The following is a 26,407-nucleotide window of genomic DNA, read 5'->3' on the forward strand; positions in this document are numbered from 1 at the left end:
TCACTTGCACATAAGCATAGTGCAGTGTCAGTTTATCTGACCTCAAAAGTAACATTGCTATGTTATGGTGCGCCATAACATGAACTCTGATTGGATACATAAATTCTGCTCTAATTGCAGGAGGCCTAGACAAGGGTTTAGATGAGAGAACATTAGCAGGCATTTAGTGTTTTAGATATTAATTTGTGTCCAGGTCTTTCAACAGTGCGTGTGGATCCAGTATTTACATGTACAATTTGTTTGTGTATCCATTCAGTGTTACTTCAGACCTTCCAATCTAGACAGTAATATTTTTAGCTGGAGATATTTAGGGTGACTCAAAATTAGGGCCTACGCCAACATCCTGATCACACCAGGGGAAATCCAAAAAGACCTCAACCATAACCATAGCTGGACCTTGGCACCATACAGAGGGGGAAACTAATAACGTTAGAGGAGAATCAAAAACAGACAATGTGCAGAAGAGGTCTGCTGTTCACCGGTGCCCAGGCTGCACAGCCCAGGGAGATGTCATAGGTGTTCTGTGCAGTTAGCACACAACAGGCAGTTAAGCACGCCGAATGCAGGCGCCAACATGAATGTGCCATCACTTTCTGTCACCTGCCCACGCACACCAGTGCCCAACTGACAACCGTTTGGCAAACGACTAAAAAGAACTGAACCATAATGAATATGGCAGCGGGGAAAGTTTTCGGTGGTGGTGTGCGGGTTAGTTTTGAAAACAATGCAATCTCAGTAATCGAATGTAGAAAGCAAAGTGTGCCTCACTCATGTTGGTGCCAATGTGTGAGGGGCCTTAGACAATACATGCAACTGGTGATCAAAAACGCAGCATTCTGCATGTGGATGCAGAGTCTGAGAAATTTACATGAATATGGTTTTACATTTTACATGAATATGATTTTGAATTTAAAGCATACATTTACATACTGTGTGAATCCATTGACGTTCTGAATTTATTAGCCTTATTATATTCACCTTTTCAACTTCAGCAACGTTTTGCGCTGGTTACTAGGAAGAGGCTAGTAAGAGGAGGGACGCAGTAGATATACTTACTGGGTCTCAGTCCTCATTTGAGCAGGCATACACTAACACACATACAAGGTACACATACACACACACACACACGCACACACACACACACACACACACACTGTCTTGTATTACAGTTAATAGGGGTCTGTTATATGTCTTGTAAAACAACCATGACACAAACGGTAAGCAGTGTTTGTTCATTTATATTAACAAGGAGCAAAGAAATCCCCTTGTCAACCCCCAAACCGTAAACCAGATTAAAATAACTGATAATGAGTTCCTTTACAATGTCCCCTAAATCGGGCCCACCCTTGCAAACACAAGTCATTGTCTCCACAAGAAGTAAAGAAAAAAAGCAGTAAAATACTATCAGGTTCTTCTCAGCCTGTTCCCAGCAGGCCAAACAAGAGTCTCTCTCTTGAAATGTACATTTCCTCCCTGAAACAACATTTGTTTGTATCAGATGTCTGATTGGGGGCAGAGTAATAAAGTCTCTTCTTTCAGTCCATTACTGTGACCAAGTTCACCTGCCAATAGAAAAACTTTTGGCTCAGCAACGTTACAAATGCGTTGCAGGAATGTTCCAATATTTATAACAATCTCATGCGGCTGGATTTGTTTGAATGCCTCCCTCCCCTTATTTTTTCGGTGGATTATTGTTGCATGGCGCTTTCGGATCACATATGCAAGTGATTAGGTATGTAACATGGGATTTATTAATAATATCTCGCTGGCATTTTGTCATGCTTGGTTGCATGTTTGTGACAAAGTGTACATTATTTAAAAGGGGCACAAATGTGGGTTCAAAGGAACCACTGCTCCAGGCAAGTATTGTTAACTTGAGATTGTGGTTTTAAAAATGTTTGTCCCCTCTTGGAAACAGACTTCATGGTGACAGTGTGTGTGTGTGTGTGTGTGTGTGTGTGTGTGTGTCAAAGAGAGAGAGAGAGTGTGTTTGTGTAAGAGAGAGAATGAACAGAGGGAAAAGAAATGGGAGAAGTAGGCAAGATATTGCACCTTTCAAACACCATGGACCAGATAATGAATCAAAGCTGTAAGGATTCCTTATTCCCATTTTGTTTCTCTCAAGAGTGATATACTTTATCTTGCTCCCTTTCCTCTTTTTCCTTTAAGCACCAATTTCTCCCCACCCTGGTTATCCTGTGAAACATTATGTGTGTAATTTTTAACAGCTGACTCATATTTGAACAATAAAATTCCCTAACACGAACTAGACCCCAGAACTCAAATATTTGGGACCTGTGTGAAAACAAAAGATACCCCAGCCGCCGCCTCCCCCACCCCCACCCCAACTTTAAAAGAAAACGCCTGATAATATCAAGGTGTCTGAAGCAACAGAAAAATTGTATTCCTCCTCTTCCTCGGGCCTTCTCAGTCATATATAATGTGTATGGCATGCACTTGCTAATGGCATGTTCTACTGGGACTCTTAAAGCAGGAGAGCGGTTAAAGCCCTCTCCAGCTCTCCCGCGGACCTGTCCTTTTTCTTTTCCCACACTTTTACTTCGCTCTCCTTCGTTCTCTCAGCCTGCACCCTGCCTCTGCTGCTGGGCGGCCAGCCAGCTGGACACTTCAGATGCCAGGGAGCCTACGCAGGTCGACCATCTCTGTGCCGGCATAGCGGGTCTGGGGAATTTCATATCGACCCAAAGAAAAAAGTTGATAATAGTAATAATAATGTCGATATTGAAGTCAGATTTCTGTGCACTCTATGGTTTTGGCTCTTTTGAGCATATTCATATCCCTTTTCCCCTATTTGATTCAGACCCCTGCTTCTCTTATCTCCCTCTGTTTCTGACCCCCACTGCCTCACTCCTTTTGTTGGCCACATCTTGTATGCTCTGTCATTTCTGAATTGCCTTACATCCGTTTTTATCTCTCCTTATCTTTAAATCTCTCGCTCGCGTTCTCTCCTTCTCCCAGCATGGCTGACAGAAAGCAGTGGTGTCTGACCTTTCAACAGGGAGGAGTATGGGAGAGGAGGATCTTGACTTGGAACACAAATGGCTGTCCAAATGTAACATTATGCAACACTTTATTATCATTTTCATATTAAAAGTGAAGTCATTATCCTGTCATGTGAACTGCTTAGCAGAGACACACGGGTGTGATGACCTGGGTGAGTTTGTGAAGGTTGACAACAGCCAGCTGATGAAAGATTCATGTAATGTGTGCCGTCATCCTGCCAAGCTAATCGATTCCATGAGGTGGAACTTGTTAGACACAGCTAGTGCTGTCACCCAGTGGAGATCATGCCATCAACATGTAAATCAAAATGGTTGAGGAGGTGAGATACAGCACAGAATTTCAGCATCATTAGGGATGTGGCTCTGATGACGATGAGAGCCAGCTCCTACAATCCAGTTAACTAGAAAACTATAAATGTCAAGGTTCAAGGCAATCACAGAGAATTGTGCTGACCAAAGTGCTTTAATGGTATCCATAGGTATCTTTTACTGAGCAAAGGGCATGCATCTATGGTATCAAAGTGATGGGGTCTAGGGTTGGACAAGGTTGTAAACATAAAAAGATTAAGGAAAATAGAAAGGGAAAAGATCAGTTTGATAATGAAGTAAATTGTTCTCACAATAATTAACTAAAATATTCAAAAACATGAAATGGTAGACAATCTAGGCTATACCATATTATTTAATGAAACAATTGCAAAAATAAAAAATTGTGCATAGCCAATTTAGGAATGAATTGATGAAGTAATACACAAACACAGGGCATTCTGGGCAGTATACATTAACACTTCTTGCAATTGCAAATTTCAACCAAATGTTACCACGGGTGCATTCTGGTGGCTTTGAGCACAGAATTTAACATCAGCCTCACAAAGATGGCAGAACCATTGGGGGTGCGTCAGTAGATCCCTCAGCAGAGGCATTGTCACCTAGGTGACAATACGTCCTTGCATCTAATTGATTGAGTGAAGAATGCCGGAGCCACAAACATGGCTGTGACTGAGGGGGCCTGTTTACAGAGCAGTGTCCTAACCCAAACATGTAAACACCCTCACAGTTGGTGTGCTCCTTTCTTGTTGGTTTTGGCCTGTAACATGGGGTGTGTCTGTGGTAGATGACTGGGTTCATCCACTTTACTAATGTAAACACACAAGTAGGACACTTGATTCAAGTTGAATATAGATCTTCTCTAAAAAAAAGACATCTCTTGAAACTTTCAATTTCATGACAATGACTGTGGCAATAGAAAATGTCGAAGGTTAATTATGATTGATCAGACGTGTCACAGATCTGAGCTACTAGAGTAATCAGGTCAAAGGCAATATCAAACAGGGAAACTACACAAATAAATGGTGATATGCTATTTTCACACGCACACAGTAAAACCTGATAAAAATTACCATTGTATGAAAATTACCTTTATACTGTATTAGAACACTGAAGACCCCAATAAACTTTATCGATAACATTAATTTCTAAAAGTTTATTTAGGTGAAGTTTAGCTAGTTGTTTTGTTTGTTTGTTTAGTCCAGTTTCCTCAGTAAGACGGTGTTTAGCTGCATCTTTCACAGGAGATGCTTTATAGGAGAAAATGAGTTGTCATTAAACAAAAGGCAAAGCTTGGCAGACAAATATCCAGTAACTGGGTATCAGGAAGAAGCCCAACTCCCATGTAAGATAACCCAGTGGATATTTTAGAGAGCTGTGTTCTGCAGTCACTGTTTTACAATGTGTAGTAGAGACCCAACCCCATTGGGAGACAAGGAAGATAACCAGAAGAAAGATTCCAGATAGACTTACATAGCAAAACTCAGTTGGAACCATTCCAAAGATTACTTTAGGCACTTTTTCACCACTGAAGGAACTCATGGGGCACCTTTGTCCATTTTTCCATTGCAAGAACTGCCTGTGTCTCTTTTAGGACAGTTTTTCGGAGTGAAACAAGTGCGTACTCTGACCAGGTTAGGTATTTCTGTTCGGCACTGAAACTGCTGGGTGATGAAGAACAAAATAGGTATGTCACTTAGGTCCATTAGTTCCTGCATTACAATGAAAACATAAAATCTGAACGGGCAGATCAGGGAGCTGCTCCTGTAAACGTCCATAGATAGATAGATACTTTATTGATCCATCTATCTATCTGAGGTGCCGTGGACGTTTACAGGAGTAGCTCCCTGATGGGCCCATTCAGATTTTCAGTTTTCATTGTGATGCAGGAACTAATTAGCCTCGTAAGACCATCCTGATCTCACAAGCTTTCAAGGTTTCACTCGCAGATCAGTCTGGCAACTTTTCGTTAAAGAGAATTTGGAGCAGTTCACCAAACGAACGTCCAATCAGCGTCCGATTGGCTTTGAGGCGGGTTGAGGTGTGACGCAACGAACAACATGACGGCATCCACAGATGAGATGAGCATAGCTATTATATCGCGCAAGTTTTATTCAAATTAGAAAGTATTCCTGGGTAAGCTGTGAAGCTATGAGTCTCAGCCATGCAGCTGGGAGGAATGAATGACACAGACATCCTCCACGGCCGATTCCAGTTCATAATGGAGGAATATACTTTCTTCAGAAGTGTAGGGCCTACCGTGAAAACTTGATGGGAATTGTCGTTGATTAGGTTCATATCACATACAAATGGTAAGTTAAAACATCTTAACGTTAGTTACGTTACCTAACTTAATTGTATGTTAAACGAAGGCATTAGAAGAACACTTTGTTCATCTAATTGGTTGATTTGGCCCATCGATAACCACCAGGTGGTGATAGACAGATGGTTTATCCAATCAGCTAACCAGTATTTCCGCCCCTTCCCAAAAGTTCTTCAATGAAAAGTTGCCAGATGGATATGCGGAGCAAATCCATCTGGCGGAGTCAGGTTAGGAACTAATGGACCTAAGTGACATACCTATTTTGTTCTTCATCAGCAGTTTCAGTCACCTCAGAGCTCCTGCAGTCAAAAAGCTTGGTTAAGATAGGTTTACCTGGGTAAACTAGTCTAGTCTGGGAGTAATTTGGGATTACTTGGTTAAATTAGTCTAGTCTGGGTGAGATAAAGTCACGTTATTGTTCTGTACTAGAACAATATGAGTGATTAATTGTTCCCTAGGTTGTGATATGTTGTTGCCTTATGGACTTGTATTACACATTGCCTAAAATATATATTTCAGTAGAGCAAAACAATATCTTTTTTTGAAAATAGCAGGGTTATGTCCTATTAGACAATGGAAAGAACTGTTGCCAGTTCACTTCCTAGCACAACTACTGTGGTCAAGTTATTTGGTTACAAATGATGAGCCTTTTAATCAAGGAGTACAGGTAATTTTCACTGTATTTCTGGACATTGTGATTTTCAGACTATTCTCTGGGGTTCCTCACTGTCAGCAGTCCTATAAGATCCATGCTTCCAAGGGGTAAGAGTCATTACAATGTAGAACAACAACACCAGATGTAGCAGGTTGTGATGTTAATACTTTCAAGGATCAGTTGCATATTTTGAGAAAGAAATGTATTTGGTTGCATACTTCTCTGGTTTCTTTTCAAATTGAGTAGATATTCCTGGCAGCCTACAGCTTCCTGTACTTTTAACATAATTAAACAAACATGTTTGTGTTGCAGTAATCCATTTGCTTCTCGCCAATTTTTAAACCTGCTGCTTGTCAGGCTTTATGCATTTTAAATTGCCCCAATGGACGTGAATACCTCGGGGTGTTCAATGGAAAGTCTTGAATATTACAATGTTGTGGGCAAATCTTACCTCCCAATTGCAACAGCACCTGTTACTGCTAGAAACTTCAGCCAAACCAAAAACACTGCATTTCCTCAGAATTTGGACTGTAAAAGAGAATTGGATGCATCTGTTTAACAGCCTCTCTAAACATTTCCCAACTATTTTCTTCAGCCACATTGGATGCAGCCATTCTTTTCGAAATTAAACAATTGCGTTTGTGAAGTAGGTTTTTTGAGCCACTTGTTTACAAGTGATAGGAGGCCTTACTCAAAGAACCAATGTCTTGAGCAACATTGCACAGCATATTAGAATTGCTCAGTGTTAAGGAAACATCAAAACAGTAATTAATTGAAAACATTCATTATCAAATGAAAAATCTAGCAAATTGCTTTGATACAAACAATAAAGAAATTGTAAAGAAATAAAGTGTCTAAAACTTATACTGTTTAGTGTGAGTTGCTTTAAAAAAAAGGTCTCTAATCTTGTAAAATGCATGAATGCCTTCATTATTGTGCAACTCCTCTGATTTATTTTGGCCTTGGGTTTTACGACACAATTTATACTTCCAGTTTAAAAGGCCAAAATATGAAGCATGGTGGTGGTAGGCAAGCGTAACATGAAATTCCATTTCAGTGTGATGTACATTCAACAGGCTTTCCATGGGCTAGTGAGGGGTGTGCCATCTAATATTACACACAAAAAATATACTTTTCTTTTTGAAAACCAATATAATCTAGTTCACTACTACTAATAGTGAAAGAATGAAATAAAATATGACCCCTGGCTTCCTTAAAATCAAATGCTGTATGCATTCACTAAATTTAAAATATATGCTATGTAAAATACACGGCAAGAATGTGTTGTACGTGTTCCATAATGTCAGTGAATGTCATTGTGCTTATTTGGCTGTTAATCAGAAGCCTATAGGATGATGCTAATCAACTCTCAGCATCTTTTCTGGTAACATACTTCCTTTAGGGCCAGTGATGTTGGCCAGCCTTCTGATTAATATAATTGGCAATGTCCTGTTAAGGTTAAGCTAATAGGCTGCAGTCCACAGCTGGCTGTGTTCGTTGTCACCACCGTGTAACCAAATCCACTGTGACAAATCATCAGATCTATTGGCCATGGTTTTTGGGATGGCCTAAATTTAAAAAAGACTCAAGGTTTCAGGCAACATGGCCCTCCACAAACTGTATGGACTAATTTCACTCACTCGTTTTTACATGTACAGCATGGCACAGAGTGGGTTCCTTTTTTTTTCCACGAACCACACAATGTGTCGGTCACACAAGGCACTACCCCACCAAAAGCCCAAACCCCTAGCTCCTTCATCTTTGATGAAAGGGAATTTGCCTACTCTCTGCCTACTCTCAGTCAAAATGAAGTGCACTGGAGGAATTAAGTAAACCATCAACATATGCTACCACATCCAGGATATCACAAAGAGAAATCTTCAATTAAAGAGAATCGAATTATAGCAAAGCACTCAGCTCATGTCGAATTTGTCACATGGGAAAGTTATGCAGCCCTTGTGCAATTTTGCTGATCTGGGAGAAAAAAAAAGCAATATTACGTTATTTGGAATTACCTCACTGGTTTGGCTTTTTTGATGAAGAATGTAATGGAATCCAAGATGAAATTCAATCAAACGACTTTATGCCTATCTATGAATTCAACTGACATTAACTTTGGCAGTGAGACGTCTAATTGGAGCCCAACCTAACTTCATGGTGACTATTTCAACAGCTGAGGGTGAGCTATGAAGTTTACGTAAGCCCATGTAACTGTTCTGCATCTGTAAAGCACTGGCCTGATCTTACAACTGATGGGCCAAGTAAAAAGCCATTTGATGCAGCAAGATAATGATGTGGAACAGATTGACCATGCAAACATCTCAACATGTTAAGTGCTGAAGTCACTCTCCCAGTTTAGTTCTGAAGAAACACATATTTGTTTTTAATCACAGACCAAACTATAAAAGGGGAGTTATTTATAGATCTGAAAAAACAGATATTTGTTTTTAATCAAAGACTAAAATATAAGAGTGGAGATATTGCTAACAATCTACTTCAGTTTCCCATTTGGGGTCAAAATAGTTAGACATTTCATGTGCTGAAAATGTGTAATGTATTTTATGCAATCACTTAGTTTTTCAGGTATAATTCTCTGAAAATGAGAATTTTACATCGTAGAAGCATCCTCCTAACAGAAGTCACTCAGAAAAAGGTTAGCTTTAATGTCAATGCAGCCAACAACACGTTTTACAGCAAAAAGTTAATGACCATAAGGAATTAGCCACCAAACACTTCATGTAAAATATAACGTTAAAAAAAAAAGTCTACAGTAAAATATAAGTTATATTCTATATCAGGGCCGTGTCCCCCCAAAATTCAGATATGACCAAAATATGACCAAATTCTCACAAACCTTGGTGGAAAGGTGTAGCACAGGCTAAGGAAACCCTATTCATTTTTGGAGCCGATCAGACTCAAAGGGAACGTCAAAGTATTTTCCATATTGTAGGCCTAGCCTATTTTCTCGCAATGATAGCGAAAGTGAAACTTAGTGCCCTTTTAGTGTAAATTATTAATTTGTGCGTCCCTGTGTCATTAACTTAATGTTTAAAGGGACACCAGGCAACGTTTTCGTGTTAATTAATCATCTTCGTAAGTCGGTATATGGTTAAATGACTCATTACGGGGCGAATGAAGGCTCTCTCGCCCCCCGCCCCTACTGCCTGTAGGAAGAATATCCCACTTGCAAGTTCGGTGTATCCTACCCGCCGACCAAAGCAGGATCAGTTTACAGCACAGAGGCAGGCTAACGAAACGCTAGAGATTGTTGCAAACGTGTGTATAATGGCAGAGCCGGCGAAGAAGCAGCGAAAACCCTTGACAGAAGACGCAAAGAAAAGGAAAAGAGCTTCAGACCGAGCGAGGGGGAGTTTCGTAGAGAAAAAGCATCAGGCTTGCCTGGTGTCCCTTTAATGTTTTATAACATAAATAATCCATTCATATTCTAGTAGTAATGTCAGAAATTAAACTGTTTACAAGCCTCTTAGAAATGGTTGTTGCATCTTGCATGTCACATTTAAATGTGCACTCATGCATCCATGCAGGCAAAAGTAGGACTGGTTAGTAACGAAGGTAAGTGACATTATAGCAGTTTTTCAAAGGTGGCGATGGCACACAACTTGGGAAAACGTTTGCACTATGCACTGGTGGTGGTGGCCTGAAGTTAATGTGAATCACGGACAATAACCAAAGGAAGAAATTTGCACCTCCATTCACTGAAAAAAGGCTGTGGTAGTGTTTCTACATGTTGGCACAAAACATAATTTCTGTCAGAAAACAAGTAGGCTATAATGCATGGGGTAACGTGAGGTGAGTCAGACAGAAGAGAGGCCTGTATTAGTAGCCGATTCCTAAATCCTGAACATTTCAAACTATGTTAAAATTGTGTGATTAGCCACCAGCATAATAAAACAAAATCCCGGGAGAGAAACCTCCAGACCCCCATGTAATTCTTATTAGGCTATAGGTCCAAACCTATAGGTCTAAGCCTTAGTTAAAAAAATCCTCAGGTGTGAGTAATTAGTCAAAGACCCATAGCATTCTGTGTAATATAGAGGTTAACAAAGATACTCTTGTTTGTACATTTTGGAGACAAATGGAGTCATACCACAGGCCTACTGTATGTCCAGGGATGGATTACTGAATGGGCCTACTGGGCCCAAGGCCTCAGCGTGAAGTTGCTTCTTTTCCATCCTTCTTTTCTCTTTCCACAAAACTCACCAGAAGTCATCATTTAAGGGGATATACATATATTTTTTAAACTACCTTGCCCCTATCTTAACAGAGGGGGGGGGGGGGGGGCTTTTTGCATCTGTGCCTAGGTGTTCATAAGCCATCCATGCCTATGTCTGTCAAAAGTTTGGAATGCTCTAATCTTAACTAATGACATGTTTGGGATTTTTAATAATATTTTTGCATGTTGGGAAATGTATTGAAATTCTGTTTGGGGGTCCCTCAGACCCCACCACAGATTTGTCCCCCCCAATGTTGACATGGCTACGGCCTTGCTCTATGTATAATCTCTACAAAAGTTGAAGGGTATAAAAATAGCTGTACTTTAGAACTTGTGGAGGGTGGAATAGGATGGATAGATGATAACAAATTAACGAGTTCTATGCAGTCACCATCTGGCCATATCTGATCTCAGATCAGGGCCCTGATTCACTTCAGAAACAGCAGCCTCCCAGGGGAGTCCTCAGGTCCTCCCAGCTGGGGCTACTGACCTCATGTGAATAACCCTCACCAAAATCATCCACTCATATTACAGTCACCCCTGTCTGTCCATGGTGCATCCTATTAATTGCATAATATGTGGTACCAAATCTCAGTTCTCATCTTTCCTAATTGCAGCACACATCACAGTTTTGTTTCATTCTTCCAAAGCAGTACAGTCTCCCAAATACATAATGTCTTTTTGTATTCATGTTAACCTCTCCCTAATAACTTATTAAGCTTTTTATTTCCTTCATGCCTTTTATTCTTTTTAAGCCTCAGCTGCCAATCAGATATTTTGCCGGGTCAGTGTGTGCTGAAGTGTGACGGGTTATTGGACGTGAGGTGGACTTCAGAGCCTTGTTTAAAAGGCCTTGATGAAGGGGCATGATTGAGCTGGAGAGGTCTGGATATAAATATCATGTTCAACTATGTCATACTGAACATTGGGAGGCCAGTGGAAAATACCCAGGTTTTATGACTGAACTTGACGTGCCTTCTTTATTTCACAACTGTAAAAATGGCATTTGTTCTTTCTCTCATGAATTCAAGACATAGAACACATAATACCACACAGACACAATGTAACAGCCAATAAATATAGCTGTCTGTGTCACGTATTCTTCCACTGACATGGAGAGTGGCATTTTTGCTTTTATATGAGCTGTGCATTAAGTGGCAAAGTTGTTTGGTGAGTCAACACAGAAATAACTAATCTAAGATGGCCTTTGTTGTTTGGTCCCGTGCCAAAGACTTTTTATAAGTCTTTTGTACACTGTGTAGCCATAGCTTAATATTTGTATTTGAAAGTCTAAAGTGTACTGAAACATATTCATTTCAATCATCGCAGTTGTGTTGCCATCTGGAAAAATACAAGCTAGGTTTATTGCTGTAATATTTTATCATATTGACTGCACAAAGCGGTGAATGGGCACAGAGATCATAGAGATGAATAACAAGCTGAAATAGCCTTGAAAAATGAAATATCATTCATATTCTCAATACAGCAGTATTCATTGTTTAGTTGGAACTGAAGCAGGAGTCCGTTTTTCTCCATCATTCCATCACTCAACCCTGTGAGACAACAGCCTTTTAGGGTATCGGTTGATTTATTTGTTATTCTGAGATGAACTCATGTATAGCTGACTGTTCACCACCTAGTTGAACAAACTCATCACAAATCAGCAGACCTTTACACTGCTGATAGTAGCAGGCTTTACATAATGTATTGATATGCGTAGATGTCTGACATCTGATCTGGCATCGATCCATGTCATCACCGGTGTCATCTGGGATCTCACTGACAACCATCATGTCATCTTTTCTTTTATTTTCCCATGTTTACCCCCTTTTTAGTCTGTATTAGGCCTAACTATTATCCACTCATAAGATATTATGTGTGGAAATGTTGTCTTTTCGATATAAAGAGAAAAAGAGGCTATATTCTTAGATAGGCCTGTGCCTTTTATGTGTTTAAGTAAATTGAGTTAAACAACTTTGATAATGGATTTCAATGAACTGTGGTTGCACCATAATGGCCATAAAAACGGCTCAAATTCCAGTGCAAATTGCAGATGGGGGTATTATTGCCCATATTATATTATTTGACCAGTAACGCATCTTATTGGTCCTGAAGGTAATAGCTTTTCTTCTCTCTGGCTTTGCTTTGCATTTCTCAGGGCCTAGCGCCCACTAAAATTATTCTTCAAATATATTTGAGATTGTTTCTTGCAATTATATCATAAACCTGCTTTACCGCAATAAATTTGTATTTCATGAAGTAATACCGAGTGTTGGGCATGGGAACATTTATTTTTTGGAACACTATAGGCTTAGGTAATAGGCCAAACTAGTGTATCTCGATTGTGCTCGCAAAGTGTTAACCTAATGCAGAATTTATTGAGATTTATTATTTGATGAACCAAGCCCCTTTAGGCTCATTTTTATATTTCATGCTGTCAGATCTGTCATTCATTTTATTGTTTTGAATTTATTACATTTACTGTTTGGTTTGATTGTCTTGCAAAAAAATAAAACCTATCATTCCAAATGGGGTAAATAACCATTTGGAGGCAGTTTGAGAGGTCAGGAGGTGACAAAAATAATGCTGGGAAATACCTCACGTTTGAATTGTTCTTTCCTCCTAAAATAATGTGTTGTTTTCACTTGATTTCAACTGTGACATTTTCCCATGTGCCTAGTGTACAAAGGCCATTGGCTTTCATGACTATTACTGGCAATTTTACTTTTCATCCTTCTCAGAAAAGGACATGCACTCTTAGAATCATGCATGAAAAGGAATGTTTGGACCAGTTACTTACACTCACCAGATGATTCTTTATGGTTAAGTCAGCAACCAGTATCACAGAAGCCAGGTAACATAATTTATTATCTTTATTTTCCTTACCATATAAAATGCCCCCCTGTACTCTTTTAGCTGTGATCTACAGTTTGTATGTTAACCTCTTAGTTAGCAAATTACTGTCTGCCCGTAAACAAAAGTCCTAAGACACCTAAAAGTCCTAAGACACCTAAAAGGCATTGGTGTCAGAGGCTCCTGACTGCAGACATTTATAGTGGTCATCATTTCAGAAAGAACTCTATGGGCAATTACTACTGTAACCCATGTTTTTTATTCTGTTCCTCTTTTTATTATTTTCCTCTTTATGTTAATTGTGTCTTCATTTTGTAGACATTGACCAATATCTTCAGTTTCATAGCTTAGATGTAGTCTCGTCTTGGTCAAAACAGGAAATCATGAAGCACTGACAAAAAGTTACATGAGGGTTTACCAAATGACCATGATGTTCTTCACTCGTTTGTTGACCAATCTAATAACCTCTAATAATGTCCAATAATGACTCCTGGTTCACATTAATGGGGTTGTGCCGCAGGAAATCTCTTTTTCTTCTTGGCTTTGAAATTAGATATGTCGATGTAACCAGGGGACACACAGGGTTTTTCAAATTGGACTGTTCCCTTCCTTGCCTGTAATGGCCATAGAAAATAAATGGTCATAGAGCATGGGCAAATTAGACAAATGTATTGTTTCTGCATCACATTGCCCTCATTTACTATGCTCCCATTCCTGTTAGCGATCTAGCAATACACCTAGAAGATGCTTAGAGATGTTAGCCTAGCAGAGTGAAGCTAATTGCATGTAAAATGTACTATCAAAATGAAAACGCAGCTGCAAAATCAGCATATATTTTTCCTGTAGGGTTTTCAGCCCATGCTAGAACATCATGAGAAAGCCAAAAGCATCTCAGGGAAGGTTATGAAATAATTCAAAAGTCTATGACATGACTCCTTTAAATTGAATTGATTTTTTTGTATATGACTTTAACTCTGTGAAAGGCCATATTATCAGTGTTCATGCATTAGCAGTGTGTGTGCCGTGTTTGTGCGAGCCATGGAAACAAAATGTCATTGGGCGGTTAAACACCTGATCAAATTCACAGACTGGAGTGATATATGACACATTTATAGTTCACGTCCTAAGCATTCAAAGAAAATTTGTTCTCCTTTTTATGTGTGAAGTTTTCACCATTAAGGGTATTATTCTTTCCAAGTTTTTCTATGGTTGTTAGCGTGTTTTTACAGTCCTGGATGAATCACCTCTAATTTTCCCTCTGGAGTACCAGTCCTTCCTGTCAACCAGCTGAACATTTTATATATAGTGCAGTGTTGACAATGATATTGTGTGCGCCTTGTGCTGCTAAGGTGACGGGGTTGCCGACCAAGTGGACGCCATTTTCATCGAGACCTGCTTTCACCTCCCAGGACTTCCTATGTTCTTTTCTAAAATTGGGGGGCCACATCTTTGCCCGGTCGATTTCCCTTTTCCTTACCGGAGGAAATGAGGGGGGTGGGGGGGTGCGGGCCCCTCAGGCTGTCGCGTCTGTCAGCCTGTCGTCTGCTCATCCTGTCGCCCTCCGTGTCACCCCTGGCCAAGGCCCTAAACTTGTCAGCACCACCGCCACCGTCCGCTGCCTGCAAGGCCTTCTGGGAAGCTCCTCTAAATCACATCATTGAAATCGACAAACAGTAGTTGCTAATGACATCACGGCCAGACAAAGTAGGCTTTTTAAAATCCCCAATGGCACAAGGACCAAAAAAAATAATAAAATGCAGCTGCATTAGGAAATGGCCAGTGGTAGAAAGAAACACCTCCGGAGGTGCTGTTATTATTGTTTTCCCCCCTACTGCTTACGCACCTGTGGTGGACTGGCTGGTAGTCACGTAGCCCGCGGCCAGCATGGCGCTCCCCGTCCAGCTGTGTCTGCTGTGCCATCGGGTGCCGCGTGTGTCCCTGGCTCTCTCGGCCGAGGGTCAGGGAGACGTTGACGGACAGATGGGTTCCTGACTTCTAGAGGGCCGGTGAACAGCGGGGCTTTCCATCCTGTGAACTTGCCCTCCCCCTCTGTAGCAACCGCCGAGCTTCTGCCATAAGGCCCATCAACCTTGTCATAAACATTCTCACGCACCTCAGAGCCGCTGTGGGGATATGGGCCTCGGACAGAAGTTCAGTTCTCCCATTTAACATCTTCAGTGTTTTGGTATGTCACAGGTTGATCATTGAAATGAAGGAAGGGGAGGGGAGGGTCTGATTTTTGGGTGGAGACTGTGGCGTATGGCCTTGCAGTTTCACCAGTGGACATTGATCTGGTCATCGCTCTTCACTTCCTGAGGTTATACCATAATATAATATGTACAAATTTAAAAGTAATTTAACAGCATTGTGTATTGTAATTCATTGTGTTAGAACAGGTAACATTGCTAACCAGTAACTTTTCTAGATCATGAACCGTTTTGTTAGGAACAACAAACACATCAACCGCACTAACCAATGACAGGCCTGTACCACCTTTTCTCTTGTCAGTTGGTGTCATGGTCATGAAAACTTTGTCTTGAGGATGTGGACTTTCCTTTCAGTGGTATTTCTCCACCTCTCTCTCTCTCTCTCCCTCTCCCTCTCTTTCTCTCTCTTTCTCACTCAGTTCCTGGAAAGGAAAGACCACAGTAGCTCTGCAGTGTCCCCACTGACAAAATCAGTGAACTTCAAGGAAGTCAGGGGGCTCAGACACATTGAAACATTTACACTCGATTTCAATATGTGGAGTCATCAAGTTATCTTCCTTTTATTACACAGCTGTAGGCTGTATGGTCTGTCAGTTAGATATACAGACATATTAAGCTGTTTGGTATGATTTACCTAATTTTTATAATGTTATTTTTACACAAGAATCCTACATTAAGGATATAAGTGTTGGTCTTGAAAAAAAATAAAATGCTTTAACAAGGCTGTGGTTTAGATGAAAATATAGGAGATATCCAGTTTCAGAAAGTGGTTATTGCTGTATTCCCTATGTGGACACACCTTTCACTGGTAAATCTTACTCAATAGGAACAGCTGGTGTAACCACTGGACTTGGTTATGCACAGAAATGTATCAAAGAGTGTTTATTCTTGCTTATGCTCACAAAACCAAGTGAGGACATGGGAAATATGACTGTAGTGAGAGGGAACAAAATGTAATGTATCTTCGAGTCACTTTGCATACAATAATTCAGCATGCCGATTGGATCCAAAGTAAATGCCAGTTTAATTGGCATACCTTCAAGTGTATTTTCCTGACTAGAACTGTTCTATATTTGATTAAGTAATATACACACACTGTTTGTGTGGTTAGTGAACAGACTGGCCTTGCTGTGTTTTAGCCTAAAGAAAGCCAAAGGAACTGGAGCTTAGCTTTTTGTACTAACAGTGTGTATTTGTGTGTGTGTGTCTCTCTGTCTGTCCGTCTGTCTGTCATAGTCTGTGTGCCTGTGTCCTTTGTGTGTCTGTATTTTTAGGGAGAGTTTGTGAGGTCTGTGAGCTATTGTAAATTCAACACAATTGTAACCACTAAATCAGACCTGTTAAGAGCTATAGATTGAGGTTGATAGGCGCTAGCAAATCTAAAGCTGATGATACATGGGGCAACTTTTTGGGCAATGTTGTTGAGGAATGTTCCTCATTATGGCATGTTCCAATTGATATTGGGCAACAATTTCTTTTCTGAAGAACTTTAATTATCAGTGGGCAAAACCTGATTATCATCCAATCAGAATAAATGGAACTGGTTATATGGTTGCCCAGCAACCTTGCTCAAAAAGTTGCCTCATCACCTTAAGAGATCAATGTGTGATTGAGCCCAATAGGTAGAACAGCGTATGTCCTTCCTCAGCTAACAATTCACATAATGGCAACTTTACAAGATAAGTCAACTTGTTTAACATCAAAAGGATTGAGAGAGTGTGTGTGTGTTCTCAATGTGTTCCTGAGAGTTGTGTTTCATGTTTCCAATATGCAGGTCTGATGGTCGTGATCACACCTGGCTTTTGTATACTGATGTGTCTGGCCTTCACTGCCACGGTAAGCCCTTTCACATTGGATCCCCAATCCACACTGATGTGTAGTGGTGTTAACAACCGCAATCAAATTTAGGATATCAGATCAAAATTGGGATGTATATTGGAAGAGAACTGTGAAGAATCCATATATCCCTAAATTAAGCCCTTAGAGCTCATGATTGCCTATTGTGTATTGTGAATTTACCACAAGATAAAAGGCCTTTTTCTTTCTGTATGTTTTACACTGTACTGTGTTTACTGCTATTTTATGTCATAACAGTTCCTTTGAAAACCTTTCTGCCACCACAAATATCCTCCACACATCCAGCTTGCATACAATAGCCAACAGGCACTAAACCATACTTAGAAAATACTGTGTAGGAATGTTAGGTCCATTCTATCAAATGTTAATGCACCTTAATGATATATTAACAATGTGACACCCACCCAAAACATCCACAGTGAACTTGTTTAGAAAATGACTATTTATTTCTTAAAATAAGTTTAGGGGATCCAGTGATATATGTAAATAAACAATAATCAGGTTAAAGTGCCAAATAACAGTTATACAAAAAGGAAAATATGTACAAAAATTACAATGGAATGTTGATTTCTCACAGAAGAGACAATGGCTATGTGTCATTGGCCGTCACCATAAGCTTACAGATACTGCTAAGGACTGCGTATTTCATTTCATACATGCCTCTGAACAACAACAAAATAACCTGTCCAGGGCAGAGTCAACACAAGGATAAAGATCACATTCAATGGATCCATTCTAATTCTGACCGCGGGTCTTTTCCCAATAACCTCTTACACTGTAACCCATGACAAGAGTTCTCCAAACAAAACAGTTTTTACAAACCCGAAAACAAAACAGCCGACACAGTATTGTGAAAAAAAAGTCCAATGTGTCCCTTCTGTTGAGTCTCGGCGCATTATTTAAATTCCAGGTTATTCAATAGCACTTTTGGCAGAAGAATTGCTGTCTCTCCATGATACAAGAATTTCTGTCCCTTTTTTCTCGGAATACTTTCACATATCCCTCTTTGGTGTGATCAAAATGTGTATAGTTTACACTATGTTCATGTTGCCCAGGAACAATGCTGTCTCTGTGCCTTGTCATTTTTGCTGGTCGTTGTTCTTCCAGTGTCCCCGTAACGCTTGTTTGTTTTGGCCGTTGACGTCACTTTATCTTGGCAGGCTTCAGCTCCTTGACCTGCATGTGCAATGTTTTGTGGACCGCCAGCGTCCTCGACTGACAGAATCCCTTCCCGCACTCTTGGCATTTAAAAGGCTTCTCTTTTGAGTGAATGTATCTGGAGGGCAGAACAGACAAAAGAGGGAATCTTATATGACAGCACAATAGTTTATCTTATTGTGCTCAGGGAGCCACAGACATGCTCGGTCCTAAAGCGCTATCCATAAAAGAAACATCTGTCAAGCACATTTAAAAGCATGCTCATGTATTAATTATGAACAATAAAATGCTTAACGGCTGTATAATATATGGTGATTCACAAAATGGTAGAAAAGGTTTGTGTTAAGGATTGCTCTGAATGTGTGAACACTGTCAATGTAATGTTTCCAATTTTCTATTCTATAGATGTAAGAGAGAAGATACTTAAGGCAGCATCACTTCTGGACACAAAGTTCCTCTGAGCATAACTGTCCATTTTTACTCATGACATGTTGCTAAAACTAACCTAATTCTTACTTTCCATTTGGAGTTGTAAACAGGTTAGACATACCTGTGATCTCTCAAGTGATCCTGTCGCCGGAAGGCTTTGTGGCAGATGTCGCAGGTGTATGGCCTCTCGTCTGTGTGTGTGCGCTCGTGAATCAGCAGGTTGTAGGACTTTGTGAAATGACGTCCGCAGAACTTGCACACAAACTCCTTCTTGGTCTTGGACGGCAGGCGCCCTCGGCTGGGCTTCCTCTCCGGGGAGAGCTTGGCCACGTCCAGCAGGCAGCCCAGTGTGGGCGGATGGGGCGTCTGCGCGCTGGCACTCAGATCCTCCGCCTTCAGGGGGTCCTCCTGGGTTGCAGCAGCTGCCAGGTTGGCAAAGTCGAACCGGGGCTTGTTCTTGGAGGAACCGCTGCCAGTGCTGCCAGGGCCGTTCCCCGAGGAGTCCTGCTTGTTTGGCTGGACCAGGTGTGGAAAGAGAGGGATGGAGGGCAGGGGAAACCGGGCATCTACCAAGCCAGGAAGCTTGGAGAAAGTGCAGCGGGGCAGGGCAAAGGGCGGGTAGCCCAGAGTCCACTGATGCAGGTGTACGGCGTGCAGGGCACTGAAACTGTAGATGCTGGGCACGTGGTCCGACGGGAGCTGGAAGCCGTTGGACGTCTGCAGAAGGGAGTAGTTGGCCAGCTGCAAGGATGGATGGAGCGGGACTGGAGCTGGAAGGGTCTTACTTCCCATGTTTGTCAAACGTTGATCAAACCACAAGGGACTGACAGGGTAACGTCTTGTGAAACACAGAAAGAGAGATCGTATTAGACAAACCGGAAGGAATAAAGTTGATTATAAATTCCCTTGGAGATAAATTTCCATTAGCTCAAAAATAAATGAGGCGGTCATTAAATTTAATCACCACCACCACTCCTGGGACACATACAAAATCCCCTGTTTACACACATGCATTGGATAAGAGGAAGGGAAGGGGATAAAATGAGAGGAACACAGTGTCTGATGGAGAGATACAGTGATGGAGAGATAGAGGTCTGATAGGCAGCAGAAGGCAAAACACACACACACACAAACACTGTTTCAGGGCCTGCCAGACGTTAACGTGTGTTTGGCGTAGGCGTCGCCCCGCTTCCAGAAATTGTGCCCAGAGCTATTCACCTCAAAGACACTATTCACTGAGGTAACATACCTCAGTGAACAATTTCATCAAGTCTGGTAGGAGAGACACAAAGAACAATCAGGCTCTATTGTGTCTGCATTTGATGGGCAGATGGAATATTTATATGGAACAAATCTTCAGGGAGCCCCAAGATTTCTGGAGGACAGTAAATAATTATTTACATTTTTATGACTGAAGCATAATTTGAGTCTGGCCCCTGCCATAACTCGCATGTGTCAAACGTATGTCTCAAATGTTAAGGCAGTGGAGAGTAATCTGCCGTAAAATGTTCGTTTCTTCCCCCACATTGCCATTCAATAAACTCTCTGAGTTTGGATGTGTAGCCGAGTTTTCGCTATAAATAAAGAGTGAAATAGTACTAATTAGAGACTCTCAAGCTCAAAAGTCCCCCGGGGATTTATACTTTCTGATCATGACGCAGAAGTAATTGACTTTTACTTACGAGGTCATTAGGGGAGATCAGCGGTTGCTCCCCAACAGCACCATATCCTTAACCCTTTGATGTCTGCATACCATTTCATTGTTGGAAGGACAAAGGGTGAGACTGAGCAATCAAATTACGCACCCCAAGACACCTGAGCGTGATGATTGTTTACAACTTAGCCCGCAAAGATTACGCACTGATCAAGTTGTGCACACACCCACGTTTTAAATGTATGTAGTTCGACTATGACCAGACTAATGAATGTAGCTCTAATTCAACTCGCATCGGGCCGCACAACAGCATGCGCTCAATAACGGACAGGCCAGGGACGCTTCACTTCACACCAGTCCCTAAATCCTATGGAATTTGAAAGTTGCTGACCCAGGCGTTAATGACATTTCACAGAGACATTGTTGGCTAATTAGCAGGATTTCTGCAACGTTTCTGGCAAGAAAAGTCACACCAGCCAGCCCGCTTTGCTTCCCGCACGACATAAAGGATCAAACTCAGTACAACTTTCCTTCCCCGAGATTTATCTGAGCTAAGGTGATGAAAGGGTCCGTGAATCATGTTGGATTTTCTTTGCCCTCTGTGCTCTTGCTATATTTGGTGACAACGTCTTCTCCAGAGCAACTGCTTAGAGTACTGGAGCTTGCAAACTGAAATGGAAAGGCCTTGTTCTTGTAATGATGAGAGTTTTCATCCACAACCTCACATAACCCATGGTTCAGTGTGTTCAAGTCAGTGCAGTGTCTGTTATCCTTTCACTCTAATAGTTTCCGTTGTTGTGATGATAGCATAAAAGGCGTTAATTTCACTTGTGCCTTGGGACCTTCAAATGCTTTAACTTTTCCTAAAACCATTACGACTCTAAAGGAGTATTTGTCACTTGTGAAACGGGGGAGAGATGCAGGGAGTGAGTTGTGTATTGTGTTAAATATGCAACCTCATAGACAGTCGGCATTCTGGTCGATTGCGCGGTAATTGCCACAAACGAGCTGATGCTTTTATCTTTATCAATAGCCTACAAAACAGGGGATGTGAACATTTAACGTAAACTGAGAAAGCAAAGTGCAAGACACTCAATATTTAACATGGAGATAATCTAACATGACTGGATATACATGAATACAATGAAGAGAAAGACGATGAGAGAAAAAGGATGGAAGACAGAAGTAAACAGTGTCAGTCTTAAAGTAAACTGTCCTAAAAGTGGAATGGTTGGTGTAAAGGAGTAGTCACTCCAGGAACGTAGCCTGCAGAAAGAACACTAAACATAAATGCCAAAGTAAACATATGCTTTTTTAATGAATTTATGTATTTTGATGGTATTTATAGTTTAAATATGAATTTAACCGCAATAATAATAATAATAATAATAATAATAATAATACTGATAATAATAGTTATGATAATGCCAATAATAATGATAATAATTATAGTCACTGTTATTTAATAGAATCACTAAAAATAATTACCACAAAATTAAGGGGAGGGGGGGCATATATAACGTCATCTATTACAAGGGTTAACCAATATATTAAGTGGGATGAAATATCATAGCATCAATTTCCAAGAAAATTCAAAATTAATTTAGAGTAATATTTTCTTCACCAAGTAGTCCCACGACTAACGATTATTTCATAAAGAATTGAAAACAATTAATTACAGTGGCCTTTATTGCTAAAGGCTAGTAAAGGCTTTAATTATAATTTAATTGAATGGACTTGCTTCACAAACGCACGGCTACTTTATAGTAAGGACGGGTGTATGGTGCATGACTACTGCTACGTTATGCATGATGTGCATGGTAAATAGAACCAAAACAATACAATGAAAAGAACATAATAAATGCAAACTGGGGTCAAATTTCGTTTTTAAATCTGTATCAAAATCCAATAGTTAGCCTATAAATAAAACGAAAACGAAAATGAAATATGGAGATGCAACAACGTTTAAATCTGTACGCCAAAGGTGTCTGGTGAAAAGCACAAATATTAGTCAAACTATTACTTGATCCGTCCTGGCTGAAATTATCGATAGATTCCAAACGGTCTACCTTGCGAAAACACAAGGCTGTTTATTAAAGCGAATGTTGAAACGATTTCAGGCAGCGTGCAAGCTACATAACATCACTTAGCGAATGGATACTTTGCCCTCTGAAACATCACACCTGTTGATCGCTCCAGCATGCACGACAGTCTGCCTTTTTAGCTACCACCGCAGCACCATTAATCGAAGGAAGTCCAGCACATCATGACAGTTTGCGAGTGGCATGGTCGCTTTCAGTATTAAAAACAGACAATTCCATAGCCCACTTAAAATGCCCGGTCTGCACGGTGTTTGCGAGCAAATCTCTATTTTAACGTAACCTGCCTGCCCCATGTTACATGTCATCCCTATATCCATGCTCTGCACCGTTTTTCAATTGTCATCATATCTATGAGTCTTCTACTACGTTAACAACACATCAAAAGTTAGATTTTTTAAGTAGCTTATGCTATCGTTGAAGACAAAACACTGCGATATTTACCAGGTTCAGAAGTTCTGAAGAACGGTCCAAGATTTCAGCGTTGTTGTCTTCAAGGAGCTCGTAGAGGAGTAAAACACTGTTGCTGCAAAACTTCTCAAGAGTTACAGGCCGTTCGTGTAAAAGTTTCTCGAACCAGATACTTCAACCAGCTTCTTCTACATGTCACCTCAGAGCTGACCATGTAAGTGCGTGTATGTCATAGCTGTTCCCACAAGTTGTAAGCGGGACGTTTTCAGGATGAGACTTTCTTTCACTCTCTTGCGGTTCCAAGTCAAACCGCCTCTTTATTGCCTCCACTTGCACATGCGCGTCATTCGGCCAACCTCCCCAACTAGAATGAAAAAAGAGTCGATGGATGGAGATTCATACTGTAAAGTAAAGTCAGTTGCATTCATTTAATGGGAGACCGATCAAGCAGTGGTATTTTAGGTGTCCTTTGGCAAAACATTATCAGTGTATTTTTCAATGTTTGTCATAACGCACAGTCTTAGACAGCACCATGGGGTAAAAGTAAACGGATAGTATGTCATTTTTTATTTAAAAAAAAAAAAAACCCATAAACGCAGTTCATAAATGTAGCCTGCAACAATATCTCTATATAAAATATGTTTTAAAAGTATTACAGGGAAGAGTTGTTAAAGAGGACGTACTTTAGGCATATCTTTAACCATGTATGTCAATATTTATCATACATTTTAATCATACACTTTGATTAAGTTGTCTTTCCTCTTCTAGGACCAGAAGGTAAGAGGGCACAATGATGACAAGTCTGTCAGCAAAGTAGGAGGGTAAATCTTTGACCAGTTCTATAGCCAACCAATAACCAATACTAACTTCATCCTCGTCTACTCAGCATCTTTTCCTGGGGGTTGATGTGAAAGGCAAAAAAGTTTGAATACATCAGACTAATTGTCATGTTCTTGCTCCTCTTTAAGAAGTTGACCCACCCTCCAGGTTTTCCTGTTTAAAATAGGCTTCTGTATAGCCTACGCTGGAAGACCAACAAATCACCCCTCGCTCTAAATTAATTAAGGTAAATATACAACTGTCACTTTTAACTTGGAGTTCGAGGGAAAAGAAATAGTATACTCGTATTAAACCTCTAAAGCATTTTTCAATTTGTCACCCCTTTTTAAGAGAATACAGATGAAAACTCTTTGCGTAGTTTTTATTCAGAGTGTAGGCTACATAAAAAAGGTGATGCGACAATACCTCAAAACGCTGCACTAAAGAGAGAGCTCGAGGTCACTTTGAGCGGGATTTTATTTAGTGGCACTTGGATAGCGTGATATATTGCGTAAGGTGGATATCACTGTAGGTTAATAAATAAACACATCACACATGCGGGTTAAATAAATATTTATATATGCCTAATAACAATTGATCCTTTTGTGTATTGCTTCGACGGAATAGTTTACGTGTGGGGTTATTGCATGATTTATTTTTTGCATTAACGGCAAGGCTACCATTCTATAGTATTTCAAAACGATGGTTATTCAAGTTTTTATTTAATTGACTGTACAAATGAACCAATATGCCATTGTGCAAGATCCGTGAAGAATAATATATAATATCGATATAATAGGCCTATATTATTATATTGTAAATATAAACTTTAGTGTCAGGAAGTGTAATATGTTTATATATATATATATATATATATATATATATATATATATATATATATATATATATATATGCTATATATATAAATACACCATGAAAGGTTTTGTATACTTATATGTATATAATCCTGAGTAGGTTTTCGTCGCTTCTCAAGTCAAGTCTTTGATCTTGCAGTAATTCCTGTACGTATTTAAAGGTGTATTCACGCTGAGGTCAACTGCACTTCTTGGTACCTTTCAACTTCGGTCATGTGAATTGCAGCAACACATGCGCAAAACCTGCCACCTAGCGGACACATTTTTTAATCAAGTGCTTATTTTAACACCATGGCATGCAAGTCCAAAGGGATCGCTGTGGCAAGCATCATTTAGGTCTCAGTTATATTTCTCATGGTCAATACTGGCCACACCTTCAAATTATGTGGTCTTCAGAAAAGAAAATATGATAAATAAAAAGCATAACACCTAGAGCCAGGGAAACAACTGGACAGACAGACAAATAATCAGATAACTAGATAGCAGTAGAATCTCAAGTGAATTTGGCCTTGATTCAGTGGTTCTGTGAGATCCACTCCCAACTCCACTGTTATCTTGGTAGACAGATTCAATTTGCAGCAGACTTTTGAACTTATCTTGGCAAGACCAGACATGAATGGAAAGGTTTGATTTTGTAAATGTTATTTTTTTCTGTGGACTAGTAATGTGCAGTTTCCATATTGGCATGGTCCAGCTTTTGTAAAGCAAGCTGCCCTTATGTCTTCAGATTTTTTCTTTACTGAGTTGACTAACTGGAATCCTCCTACCACACACAGTCCACCATGTTTATTTAATGGGAGTCCGCTGTCCAGCGTTGGTTGATGTTGCATCACCAAGTGAAGTGCAGAAGCACTGACCTCGGAAATGAATCGTCCTGCCACAGAAGCACACTGTATACTCCTGTGAGTGCGTATAATAAAGAACACAAGTGAGCGATGATTTACATTTTCTGAGCAGGAGGGGAAAACAAACCATGAAAGATGGGTTGTGCGCAGGCGTTCAGCTGCGTGCTTAGCGTTCAGACTGCACCGGTGCTGTGCCGTGCTGTGCTACAGAGGGCTGACAATAACCCCCACCCACCACCAGCCACTACTCTCCCCCGTCCAAACCCCCTCACCCATCCTCCTGGGATATGTTTACAGATCACTTACATACTTCATAACCACAATTTACATCACATTCAGTTGTCCAAACACTTAGGCCCGAGGGAAATGTAACATTTCAAAGTGGATCAGCAGATGACTGTGTGTGGAATGCACAGTAAGTGTAGTAGGTGCATGTTTGTGTGTGTGTGTGTGTGTGTGTGTGTGTGTGTGCACACGTATGTGTGTGATGTGTTTGTTCATGTGTGAGGGAGAGAGACAGTGTGTGTGTGTGTGTATCTGTCTGTGTGTGTGTGTATATGATGTGTTTGTACGTGCGTGTGTGTGTGTCAGAGAGAGAGAGGGGGGGGGGGGGGGGGGGAGTGGTTGTTTAAGGGAGC

The 26,407-nt window shown here is 40.5% G+C and overlaps 1 protein-coding gene and 2 long non-coding RNA genes across 6 annotated transcripts in view; 1 reads left to right on the plus strand and 2 right to left on the minus strand.

The window, feature by feature from the left end:
• LOC121693612 overlaps positions 1-26,407 on the plus strand; it is a 139,851-nt gene that overhangs the window by 55,893 nt on the left and 57,551 nt on the right. For 2 of the 4 annotated variants that reach the window (XR_006025545.1, XR_006025546.1), the window contains exon 4: positions 17,397-17,458. This is a non-coding gene — a long non-coding RNA (uncharacterized LOC121693612). Of the gene's footprint in view, positions 1-17,396; positions 17,594-26,407 lie in introns of those variants that run through there. The other 2 variants (XR_006025547.1, XR_006025544.1) reach the window with 1 other exon arrangement.
• Positions 5,786-25,716, minus strand: LOC121693613. The gene is made up of 3 exons (XR_006025548.1): positions 25,706-25,716; positions 10,541-10,544; positions 5,786-5,908 (listed from the first exon to the last, which is right to left on the minus strand). It is a non-coding gene; the product is annotated as an uncharacterized LOC121693613 (long non-coding RNA).
• On the minus strand, positions 17,909-23,509 carry osr1 (odd-skipped related transcription factor 1). Its single transcript, XM_042073155.1, has 3 exons — positions 23,264-23,509; positions 19,188-19,904; positions 17,909-18,755 (listed from the first exon to the last, which is right to left on the minus strand). Exons 2-3 carry the CDS (start codon positions 19,856-19,858, stop codon positions 18,623-18,625), a joined length of 804 nt encoding a protein of 267 aa, XP_041929089.1. The 5' UTR covers positions 19,859-19,904; positions 23,264-23,509; the 3' UTR covers positions 17,909-18,622.

Source organism: Alosa sapidissima, chromosome 19 (genome assembly GCF_018492685.1).
Source record: "Alosa sapidissima isolate fAloSap1 chromosome 19, fAloSap1.pri, whole genome shotgun sequence".
In the NCBI taxonomy this organism is placed as follows: Eukaryota; Metazoa; Chordata; class Actinopteri; order Clupeiformes; family Clupeidae; genus Alosa; species Alosa sapidissima.